The sequence below is a fragment of the Ahaetulla prasina genome, chromosome 2 (genome assembly GCF_028640845.1).
Source record: "Ahaetulla prasina isolate Xishuangbanna chromosome 2, ASM2864084v1, whole genome shotgun sequence".
NCBI lineage: Eukaryota > Metazoa > Chordata > Lepidosauria > Squamata > Colubridae > Ahaetulla > Ahaetulla prasina.
In genome coordinates, this window is record NC_080540.1 from 272229773 (window position 1) to 272242570 (window position 12798).

Consider the following 12798-nt stretch of genomic DNA (forward strand, 5'->3'; position numbering starts at 1 on the left):
AATTGGAAATTTATGCAAAATTAAGAGAAGGAGATGTGAATTATTTTACAGCTAAATGACTCTCCTATAATAGCTTCTTGGATACATTTACAATGACTAACAAAATTTCCTTTTTGTTGCAATATCAATCGTACTTCAGTGGAATATATTCTTGTACAGATACCTAACTCTTAGAATATGACTAGTATAGTGCAAAAACCTGATAGATTACTCTTTTATCTCTGAATTTGGAAATCACAGAAAGAAAATAGAGTCATTCTTGATGTTTCAGATGCCAGTCACATTTTTCTCCAGTTGTAGAACAATTGTCTTCAATGCTGCATCCTTTGCCCAATTGACTCCACTTCCAGTAATAAGGTTCTGCAATAAATTTTATTTAAATATAAAATCAACTAATTAATTATATAAATATAAATGAATAAATAAGGATTTTTTGTCCTCAATTATATTGTTTTAATATGCAAATAAATACAAGTTCCACTACAAAATAATCAATTATTGCTAGGTTGTATAATTTGTAAATTATATTATGCTTCTACTGGGAAGCATAATATAAGGAAGGGTTTTCAAATGTTTATCTACACAAGATTTGTTTATTCTTAGAATATGAATATTTAATAAATTCCATTTATATAGGCAGTTCTTGATTTATGACTGCAATTGGGACTCAATTTTACCATCATTTTTACCATTCAGTGAATTATGTAGTCAGATGCAGTCATAAATCTGAATCCAGCCTCCAGAAAGGGTATTTTTGCTGGAAACCTGCAAAAACAATGCAAATTGTGGTCGTTTGACCATGGGACACTACAACCAGTCATAAATATGAGTCATTTATGTGAGCACTACCTGTAATTTGAATAAAAAAGGGATAAAAATGTATTGCATATAGAGCTTTGTTCTACATTATACTAACTTGTGCAATTTATACCTGTAGCTATAATAGTAATTATGGTGGTAATAATTTCTATTAATAAACATTGAAACACTCGATGGTCCATGTTTAAGGACAACTCAAACCTACAAGAGAAGTGGTAGTTACAATTGGTCTTTATATTTATGTTGTTCACAGCATCCCTGCAGTCAGGATTGAGATCCAGGTGCCTGGCACACATTTTCTACATCATAGCACCTCACAGTCACAATTGCCATTTGTGACTTTTGCTGGCTTCCCAGCAAAGTCAATAGGGAAGCTGGCAGAAAGTCACAAATGGTGACAGTACGACATCTTCACTTAATGACCAGTCAAGATCCACTTAACAACAACTTTTTTCGACTTCCGGTTGGCCCCACCTTTCTCGCTGGATGCCTAATTTAAGGCACTCCGCACTGGATATCGTAAAAGCCGGTGAAAACAGCGAAAAACAGCTGTTCCCGGCTTCAATTTCTCCCTCTGGTTGAAAGAGAGAGAAAGAGCAGGGGGGAGAGTGGTAGTGTTGTGACCCAGGTTCCTGGACCCAGACTCCTGGACTCGGATGATTCAGAAAATGAGGGAGAAGACCTGGCAAGCCCTGCTTCTCTTGAGCCCTCTCCCTCCCTGGCACCCACTCAAAGGGAGGGGCCGGCAAGGCCTGATTCTCCCGGGCCTTCTTCTGATTTGGCAACGCCCCAAGAACAGTTTTGGAGGGATGCAAGATTACGAAGGCTTGATCGGCGTGCGCAGCAGCGGAAGAGTTGGGACAAAGCCAAGTCATAATTGTCATGCAGTGACATCTGCAGAGACTATAAATAGGAGGCGGGACTTCCTGGTTTTTTGTCTTGGACAAAGCAATGAATTTGGCGCGAGCTAATTCATGGAGGGAAGAATATATTCGTGAGTAATTCTGGCCTTATCTATAATTTCCTCGTTATCTCCAGAAACTTGGCAGGCCCGTGGGTAGACGTGGCCAGGACATGTATCTATGTAAATAAAAGGAAAAAAGGAAGGCCTCTGACGGACTCTTTGCTGGGAGTATTGGGGAAGGAAACAGAACATTTTGTCCAAGCCCTGACTAAAACATCTTCCACCAAAGATGGATCAGCAGCAGGTACAGCAGCAGTTAGAGCAGCTACACGCGGCTAATCAACAGCTCCAGCAGCAAGTGGCTCACTTGGCAGGCCAACTTGCTGCCAGGAATGTGCCTGCAGCCCCCCATCCTCCCACCTCCTCCTCGTCGCAAGTGCCCGATAACCGTGCGGATAAGTTTTCTGGGCAGCCTGAGATGTTCCCGACCTTCTTGGGACAGTGCCAGCTCTACATGGCTATGAGGCCAGAGGATTTCCCAGGCGACCGGGCTAAGGTGGCCTTCGTGATTAACCTTCTTTCCGGCTCGGCTGCTCGATGGGCCACGCCCTCTTGCTCCAGGACAGCCCCTGCTGGCGGACCAACAGCGTTTTGGCAGCACCTCGCACCATGTATGAGGACCCGTTCGAATGCTGGCGGCAACCAGGCGCCTTAAGGAACTCCGTCAAGGAAACGCCCCTGCAGGAGTACATCGCAATTTCGTCTTTTGTGCCAGGACTCTGACTGGAATGATGCAGCGCTGGTGGGCGCGTTCAGGAGGGACTCTCAGAGGAATTGCAAGACGAGCTGGCCCGCGTGGAGGCGCGGACCCTCGACAACTTGGTGCCCTTTGTCTCCGCCTCGATGCCCGTCTGCAGCGGCGACCGTCCCGTCGCACCCGGGACCCTCCGTCGACATCTGCACCCCACTTCCTGCACCACCAGCACCCAGGGTCGCCCACGTTTTGTAACCGCTGCGGAAGAGCCCATGGAGTTGGGGCGGCCAGACCTCGCCTAACAGCCCAGGAGGCGGAACCGGGCGCCAAGGGGATTGTGCCTGTACTGTGGGGAGCCCGGCCACTTCGCCGCTTCTTGCCCCAGAAAGCGAAGTGGGGCACGCCCGCCGGTCCCCGAATCACAGCGTGACCAATCGGGAAGCGGGCAGGCCCGACCTCGGGAAACCCTAGGTCGGGCACGCATTAAGCCCCCACTGGACGTTGCGGAAGTAGACTCTGGGCCCCCTCGGCATCTGATTCTGGACACACGGATATGGTTGGGGAACCAGTCGGACGGGCTCCAGGCGCATGCGCTGGTGGACTCGGGGGCCACAACAAACTTTATGGACCAGGCCTTTGTGACCCAGTTTGCGGTCCCGTGGTTCCGGTGGACCCTCCGATGCGGGTAGAGACAATTGATGGACGAGAACTGGTGTCCGGCCCCATTAAATTCGCCACCCAGCCTTTGCGCCTGGCTATTGGGGACCATGAGGAGGCGATCCAGTTTTATGTCACGGCGGACCTTCATTTTCCCTTGGTCCTTGGGTTGGCCTGGCCGGACCCACGATCCTCAGGTGGCCTGGTCGCGAACGCCATCTCTTTCCCGAGTCTGCAGTGCGTCGATCACATCCGCCACACCTGTGCCGGCCAGAACGTCCCCACCGCTGCCATCACCTTGCCTCCTGAGCTGACGGACTTCGCCGACGTGTTCAGCGAGAAGGAGGCGGACCGACTACCCCCGCATCGGCCCTACGATTGCCCCGTGGACCTTCTGCCCAACGCACCACTGCCTGTGGGACGCCTGTATTCCATGTCGGAGCCCGAGTTGGCCGCCCTCAGGGACTTCCTGGACAAAAACCTGGCCCGAGGGTTCATCCGGCCTTCAAAGTCCCCTCTCTCGGCCCCGGTCCTCTTTGTGAAGAAGAAGACAGGGGACTTGCGCCTATGCTGTGATTACCGCCGGCTAAACGCCATTACGGTGCGGAATCGCTACCCCCTGCCGCTCATCCCGGAGCTACTGGAAAGGTTGCGGGAGGCCACGATCTTCACCAAGCTCGATCTCCGGGGGGCCTACAACCTGGTGCGGATACGAGAAGGAGACGAATGGAAGACGGCATTCGGCACCCGATACGGACACTACGAATACACTGTCATGCCATTTGGGTTGACCAATGCTCCCGCCGTTTTTCAGCACTTCATGAACGACGTGTTCCGAGACATGTTGGATCGGTTCGTGGTTATCTACCTCGACGACATCCTGATTTACTCCCGGTCCAGGGAAAGCCACCTTCGACACGTCAGTCTGGTTCTGCAACGCTTGCGGGAGCAACAACTCAATGCGTCTTCTTCCGGACTTCCATAGAATTCCTCGGGCATATCATCTCGCCCGAGGGCATAGCCATGGACCCATGTAAAGTAGAAGCTTTGTGTAGCTGGGAAGCCCCTCGTCGGGTGAAGGATGTTCAGCGCCTACTGGGCTTCGCCAACTACTACCGGACCTTCATCCCGGGCTTCGCCACACTGACAGCTCCACTTACCCAGCTCCTCAGGAAGAAGGTTGCATTCCGGTGGGGTCCCCCGCAGCAAGAAGCATTCACAGCCCTCAAGAAAGCCTTCGTCACGGAACCCGTCCTGAGGCATCCCGACCCGCTCCGGCCTTTTGTGGTGGAAACGGACGCGTCAATGTGGCTCTGGGGCGGTGCTGCTACAGGCTCCGGCGAATGGTGGCACACTTTTCCCTCGCTTACTACTCCGGAAACTCAACCCTTCCGAGCGCAACTACACTATCTGGGAAAAGAGTTGCTGGCTATCAAGGCTGCATTCGAGGCTTGGCGACACCATCTGGAGGGCCCGACATCAGGTGGAGGTCGAGCGGACCATCGGAATCTCGAGCACCTCACCACAGCTCGGAAGTTGAACCAGCGGCAGATCCGGTGGTCGTTGTTTTGCCGGTTCAACTTCCGCGTGACCTACATTCCCAGCGGTCACAACCGGAGGCGGATGCCCTGTCCAAGCCAGAGTACCTCTGCGCCAAGGACCCCCTTCCTCCACGGACAGTGCTGCGGCAGAAGCCTTGGCCGCAGCACGGAGCCAGTGGACTTGCGGGCCCAGGTGCGAGGCGCAGCGCCAGGACGCCTGGTCGCAGCAAAGGAGGCGGAGGTGGGCCCCGTCTCCTTGGACCTTGGAGGAGGACTTACTCAAGTTTGAGGCGATTATATGTGCCCACAGGACCACTCCGAGCCCTCGTCATGACCCAGTGCCACGACAACTTACCTGGAAAATGTTTTGAACCAATGTAGTCATCTGAATTTCCTTTTGTAAATTTTTACGAACTTTCTTCAACATTTCACCAACTTCCATATTTTCTAAATCCTCTTTTTGTTTTCTCTTCATATCATATATTTGTGCCAGTTTACATTCTCCAGTTCGCTTTAATTCTATTGTAGTATTGGACAGGGAGGAGGGAGAGTGAAGTTAGTAAAGTACTAATTTAAAACTATGAATTCAGGAACATGCCTTGCATTCACTGTATTTGTGGATTAAACTAATGAAGTTAACATTTGAAATTAAATTTGTGTTATTTCAAATTAATTTATCCTATTGATTTTTTTTATCACAATGAATTATAACGTACCTAGTCTGCTCTTCTTAACCTCATTCAATTTTTCTTCCAGTTCACGGGATTGCTGCAAAACCAAGTAATTTATATAAATATATGTATATATTAAAAGTATCCATACATCCAGGTTAATACAATTACAAAGATTTAACTTTTCAAATATGTTACACCATTAGTTTCAACGATTTTATAGACAATAGTCATTATCATTTTAATATAAAAGATACTCACCTGCTTTGATTTAAGTATTGCTGTACTAAGCATCATGATATGTTTAATGGTATCCCAGATAAACCTAATGAGAAAATGCAGAAAAATCAACAAGATCTACTAATATGTGAAACCAAATCACATGTTAGATAGATTTAAAACATCAGAGTATCTTGCTTAATTTTTTCTCAAGCTACAATATAATTCTTCTGTTCCCTGCTTCTTACAAAATGCTTTGACTGGCAACATTAAATGCAAGAGAAGAAACAGACAAAAGAGCTACAAATACATTTCAATATTGTCTTATAAAATAGAAAAACATTGGCCTTAACAGGTTTAGCTAACACATACTTCTCATTCATTATAGTATCTGTATTGAAATAGTGTACATTACTAATCTTCCTGTATGTTTCATTACCTTTCCCTATCCAACATACTGGGAAGCTCTCGAGATCATTAGTTGTAAAGACTCTCTTGGAACTCAATCAAATGCTTTCCAACATAATTGGATGAGTAAAGTCTTGTCCTCAAATGCCCAGGGTAGTAATTTTTTAATGTTGCATTTTGAAAGCCCTTTAAATGAAAATGTATTATAAGGTAAACTCAAATTATCATTAGCAAAATCCATTTGTAGTCTGAAGTAGTAATGTGCAATGGATTTGCATCCATGCTTGCTATTTTCATTCCACATATGGAATGTATTACAGTTCCTCATTTGAGATATATATGATGGGTCCCTTTTCCATATGGTTTGTTGAAGAAGATGCCAACAAAGAATGTAGCCACATCTTTATCTTTAAGTAAGGTCTGATAATGCAAAAATGCTTTCTTTCCAAAGTGGGGCTACTTTGGAAATGCAAAAATGTTTCCTAAAATGTTAGAAAGGATGGCAGAATCTCAGGTATGTGATCTAACTGGAAGTTGATGTGGAATTGATTACTTCATTATTCCAGGGATCCTATAGGACTGTTGTCTAGATTCGCGTAACCTCTAAAGTCAATGATCAAAACTACTTTTTTTGAAAGTGAAGAAGATGCCTGCTATACTCTTATCTATTGTGACTTAAAATATTTATGATTAAGAATTACAGTGCAAACATTTTGATCAATTTAATAATGCTCACTGCTAATAAAGTTTATTGATGATTCTGACAATGGTTTAGCTGTCACATCAGAATAACATCCATTTGTTCTAAAATTGTGTTCTAGATAATGATGATTGTAGTTGAGATATAATAATAATAATAATAATAATAATAATAATAATAATAATAATAATAATAATAATAATAATAATAATAATAATAATTTAATTTGTATACCGCCCTTCTCCTGAAGGACTCAGGGCGGTTCACAGCCAAGTAAAAAAGACAATCAATAAATACAATACAATAAAAGCAATAATAAAAAACTTATTAAATTTGGCCCATAATTAAAATAAAACCATAAAACCCCAATTAAAATACAAATAATAAAAATTTATGCCAGTCCAGCGCGGAAAAATAGATAGGTCTTCAGCTCGCGGCGAAAGGTCCGGAGATCAGGGAGTTGATGAAGTCCTGGGGGAAGTTCGTTCCAGAGAGAAGGAGCCCCCACAGAGAAGGTCCTGCCCCTGGGGGCCGCCAGCCGACATTGTTTGGCAGACAGCACCCTGAGGAGACCCTCTCTGTGGGAGCGCATGGTTTGGTGGGAGGCAAATGGTGGCAGAAGGCGATCCCGTAAATACCCCGGTCCTAAGCCATGGAGCGCTTTAAAGGTGGTAACCAACACCTTGAAGTGCACCCGGAAGACCACAGGTAGCCAGTGCAGCTTACGCAGGATAGGTGTTATATGGGAGCCACGAGTGGCTCCCTCTATCACCCGCACAGCCACATTCTGGACCAACTGAAGCCTCCGGGTACTCTTCAAGGGGAGCCCCATGTAGAGAGCATTGCAGTAGTCCAGGCGAGAAGTGACGAGAGCATGAGTGACCGTGCATAGAGCATCCCGGTCCAGGAAGGGGCGCAACTGGCGAACCAGGCGAACCTGGTAAAAAGCTCTCCTGGCGACGGTCGTCAAGTGATCTTCGAAAGACAACCGCCCATCCAGGAGAACGCCTAAGTTGCGCACCCTTTCCATCGGGGCCAATGACTCGCCCCCAATGGTCAGCCGCAACTGCAGCTGACTGTACCGGGGTGCCGGCATCCACAGCCACTCCGTCTTGGAGGGATTAAGCTTGAGCCTGTTCCTCCCCATCCAGACCCGTACGGCTTCTAGACACCAGGACAGCTTCGTTAGGATGGCCTGGGGTGGAAAAGTACAGCTGCGTATCATCAGCGTACAGTTGGTACCTCACCCCAAAACCACTGATGATCTCACCCAGCGGCTTCATATAGATGTTGAACAGGAGAGGCGAGAGAATCGACCCCTGCGGCACCCCACATATGAGGCGCCTCGGGGTCGATCTCTGCCTCCCTGCCAACACCATCTGCGTCCGGTCAGCTATATATATATGTAGCTATATAGCTACATCCTAGAGGAAAACGTCCTATTTGGACATTTTCAGTTAAAGTTCAGGCCTGAGAATAGATGGTCATAAGCTTTAGTGAACTATTAACCACATAAACAGTATTTGTATGGCTGGCCAAGCGAAGATTCTTCTCAAGTATACTGTAGATGTTTTAAAAATGCATTCCCTTCATGATTTCAATGCTTACTTTGAATCATCATCTTCATTTTTCAGTTTGGTTCTAAGGGCATCAGTTATTTGGATCCTATAAAACAAAGAGTAAAGTAGGTAGAAGAACTCCGGAACTTAAAATATATTATCCACTTAACTTTCATTAGCCTCTGCTAACATGGGAGTGTAAAAACTACCATTGAAGAGATATTTGCCTTTATGCATCATTGATCAATTTGGCCATTGCGCGTGTGATCCACCCACTTCCCACCTATAATTAGCTTGTCGTTTTTACTTCACACATGTTAATTGATGGAGGCTTAGCCTCTGTTGCTTCCTCCCCTATCGCGCACTCCTTGGGCTGCCCATCTTCAGGGCATGATGCTGAGCTGTCAGATATTGCTTTAATGGCATTCTCTCCGGCTCCTTCCTATACACCACTGTTCCTCCACCTCACAGGGACATTTAATATATCAACCAAATTCTTTGTTGTTTTGCCCGTGATCTTGTGACCGGCCTGGCTTGTTCTTCATTACCCATGTCTATTATGGCTTGAAGCTGCTCTGCCGGGCTCCTCGGCATTTGGCCCAGGCTGGCTATGCCTCCATAGGACAAATCTACATGCCCAAAGGGGGGGGGGGTGCCATCAATCTCTACTCCCCGATCAAAATCGATCTCTGCTCATCCTGCAGGATCTTACCCGATGCCTCAATGCTTGGTAAGCCAGTAGCAGGTTGATGTGCCTATTGATGGAGTTATTGAAAACCAGGCTTCTTTAGATGCATCGTGGGCAACAACTTCAGCCTCTTGAAAATTGAACATGTGATTGTGCTCCTTCGTATGTGTCACCAAGCATTAAGGCACCGGGATAGATCCTGCAGGATGAGCAGACTCCTACTGACAGTTGCAAATGGTGAATACTTGATTGTGTGGTGCTGCAACTGGTCATAAGTGTGAGCTGGTTGCCAAGTGCCCAGATTATGATTACAAGTATTGCAGGGGTGCTGGTCTGGTTGGAACTTTGAGGACTAGTCATAACTACCATTCATTCAGCACCGTCATAGCTTTGAACAGTAACTGAATATATTAATTTAGATATTGTTTTACTTTAAAAACTATGATTTCTTGGTAGAATTATATTTTTAATTGGCTTTATTGGACACATCTTGTAGATATTATCTACAATAATATCTACAATATTAGATATTGGCAATATCTAATATTTATAGGCAATAAATAAAACAAAGCAATAGGGTCTTTACCTTTGTAATGCTAAAGTTTTGTTTTGATATGATAGCCTCATCTCTTCCAAATCTCTTTCCAATTCTTCTATGGAACTAAAAATAACAGGGAAAAGAAGTTTAATAATTTTTCTTTTTAACAGAATTTATATCACAACAGAATAGGAAAAGGAGGATGTAAGCTTATGATTTGTCATGGGCATACTGAAAACTGAAGCATAAACATCTTTTGATTCCTTAAACTATGAAAATAGGATAGGATTCAGCAATATAACTAGTGAACAGATTTAAGGCATTAATGCAAGAAGTAGCTTGATGCTTCTCATGACCAGAAAAGGCATATACGATACATCAGTCATAGTAGTTACTTGAAGGACACCCACCCCCACATATTTAGTATGTATTACTCTGAGATACATTTTCTAAGAAAGAAATTCAGTCAGGTAAATGTGACATGTTTTCAAGTAATACACAATATATTAAATATTAAAATCTTTAAAATACAAGTTTCTTAAAAATAAAGAAAAGTTAGATCAATTCTAATTTTCAAATAGAATATTATCATACTGTATATAACAAATTTTGAAAACATACCCCTCTAATATTTTTTCATTTCTATCTTGATCCGGAATCTTTTCTGCAGCTGCTGAACAAAAAAGATATATTTATAAAAGATAGCTGAATAACCCTCCCATCTCGAAACACAAATACGACATAGAAAACTCCTATATAACAGAGAAAAGACAGTCAAAAGACTTGACATTTTAATTTTGCTGTAAACTTTAACCTAATTTTTAAATATTTACTCACATTCTAAAATAACAAACTTTTGAATTTTTAATGATCCACTTACCTGAATTGATTATTGTATTATATTCCATAAGATGCTGACTTATTTGTTCCTTGATTCTAAAATAATGAAAAAACACAGTCACAAGAAAATTAGAAAAAGAAAATGTAATTGTAGCAGTCACTGCAAGACTAAATTGGATTACTGTTTACTGAAGATTTTAAATTCACAAACTCAGCTTATGTACATTTACATATTTCAATTTGAACAAATTATAAAACCACTGCAATATGAGCACGATTTTTCCATTTACACCACTGTTCACAGTTTTCCCTGTTGTAACTTTTTGCTGTTGTGGCAACCTACTTTGCAGGCCGTCAGCTTTTAGAGATCTCAGGAGCAACTTTTATTAAAGACATGTGAGCATTGCCTAACTGAAACAACACTAGAAACATTTTGATATATTAAAACTTATCTTCCTAGGGTCAAAACACTTGCTTTGGATAGAAACAATAGGGAAAAAAATTATATTTTTTCTATATAAAAATATAGATCTCCATATATACAACTTTAGGTTCGCCATTGCTGGATTTCCCTGGCTGTCAAGGGATTTGTTAAGTGCGATACTACTCTTTTGGAGTTTCCGATCAGGACTGCAAAACTCCGGATCACCATTAGATAGAAACCAAGAGCTAAGAGCGTTTCTAAAGGGTCCTCTGAAATTTTGCTGCCGTTTGAATGGCCTCCTGACGGAAGAAGATCTCGAAGGGCTGGCTGTAAAGCCAACAACAACTGACCGATTGAGCTGGAAGAAGCTTCTTGGATGAGAAGTGAAACATCTTCAAAGAAAAACTTTCAGTAGCCTTTTATGCAGTTTACCTATAATCCACCATTATATTCTACAGAAGAGTGTAATGGCTCCTCCAATTCAAGATTGCAACATTTTATGGATTAGTCAATGATTAAAGCCAGACACAAAGATGGAATTATGTCCATGTGGTGTACATTATCTGTATACATTGCTTGTAATGTTGAACACTTTACTCATGACATATTTTAAAAGCCAGTTTGCTGAAAATATTCCCTGTTGATATATCTGTCAGGAAAAGTGATGAACAGATAAAATTCAGGAAATATTATATTAGAATATACTATTCTAATATACTGGCCCCAGGAAATATAATATTAGAAAGATCTGTCACAATAGGAAAACACATTTATCAACTTTTTTTTTCTTTACTTCTGTAATAGAAATTTAGGTGGCTATAGATAGAAGGTGAAATGCCAGTGCAGTTTTTATTCACTGACAAACCTATTTCTCTCAGCAGAACCAGATTGACTGAAAGGTAATTCTCCCTCCCTTTGTAAACTCTTTCCCCCATATACTTTCAAAACATGTTCTAGATTTGGGTACACCTTCAGAATCAGATTTTGTAAGCGAGGGGAAAAGGGATGAAAAAGTTCATTTTCATGTCTAGAAGCCTGTTCATATGAGATTCAGTTTCACCTTAATCGCTTGGGGACTGGCCTGATTCCTTTTGTTTTATAGACTGTAAGAATTACACAACATGGTATCGTGAAGATGTAGTTTTGCTATGGTGTATTATTGGTTTATTTACTTACCATAATTTCAACTTTAATCGAAATTAGATTACATGTCATATATTTCAAGTTATCCATAAAACCTTATAATGCAAACAAGATACTAAGCAAGGGAATATTTTGGAACTTTCGTATATCCATTTTAAAAGTGCAATTGTCCCAAAAGTGCTTTTTTTTGTTTTTGTTTGAGGCAACTGGACTTTGGGAGGCCCCCCCAAAAAAGCACCTTTAGGACAACCATGACCTAGATCAGGGGTTTCCAACCTTGGCAACTTTAAGCCTGGCGGACTTCAACTCCCAGAATCCCCCAGCCAACAAAGCTGGCTGGGGAATTCTGGGAGTTGAAGTCCGCCAGGCTTAAAGTTACCAAGGTTGGAGAAACCTGATCTAGATGACTGAGAATCTCCATATAGACTGACCGATAGAGCTTGAGCAAGTTCGGCATCTTCTCTTTCTCTTCGTTGAAGAGCAAACGGGCTCCTTCCTCCATCACTTCTTCCATGGGCTTACCGAAAGCCCCCACCGGCGCTGTCTTGCCTCCTATCTCCGGGCAGCCCGCTACTTCCATCCCGGCGACGCCGCCCAAATTCTCTTTTTTCTCACCGATTTACCCGAGCGCCCTACCGCGGCGGGCAGCTTTCAAAATAGCCCGCCGACCGACTCCGTGTTACGTGAGAGGAATATCGTCAGATCGACGATGGATTGCTCTGGTCTGCTCTCGGTCGGAAGGGAAAGAACGGCGCTCTTTACTCAGGCCTCGTGAGAAAAAAAAACTCGGACAAAAAATGTTGTCGCCCAGCCCAGCGGAGCCTGGGAATAGCTTAAGGAAAGCCTTCCATTGGCTGGGGACGCCCAAACTGGGGTTGGAGGTGGGTGGGGTGAAAATGGAGTAGAGCAGGGGCCTCCAACTTTGGCATCTTT

At 43.7% G+C, this 12798-nt stretch overlaps 1 protein-coding gene across 1 annotated transcript; it reads right to left on the minus strand.

Annotated features, from left to right (window-relative positions):
* Positions 1-267: 267 nt before the first annotated feature.
* On the minus strand, positions 268-12379 carry CENPH (centromere protein H). The gene is made up of 9 exons (XM_058168093.1): positions 12297-12379; positions 10339-10394; positions 10080-10131; positions 9507-9581; positions 8282-8338; positions 5608-5671; positions 5392-5443; positions 5031-5194; positions 268-360 (listed from the first exon to the last, which is right to left on the minus strand). The coding sequence occupies exons 1-9, from the start codon at positions 12377-12379 to the stop codon at positions 268-270; spliced, it is 696 nt and encodes a 231-aa protein (XP_058024076.1).
* Between the last annotated feature and the right edge of the window lie 419 nt (positions 12380-12798).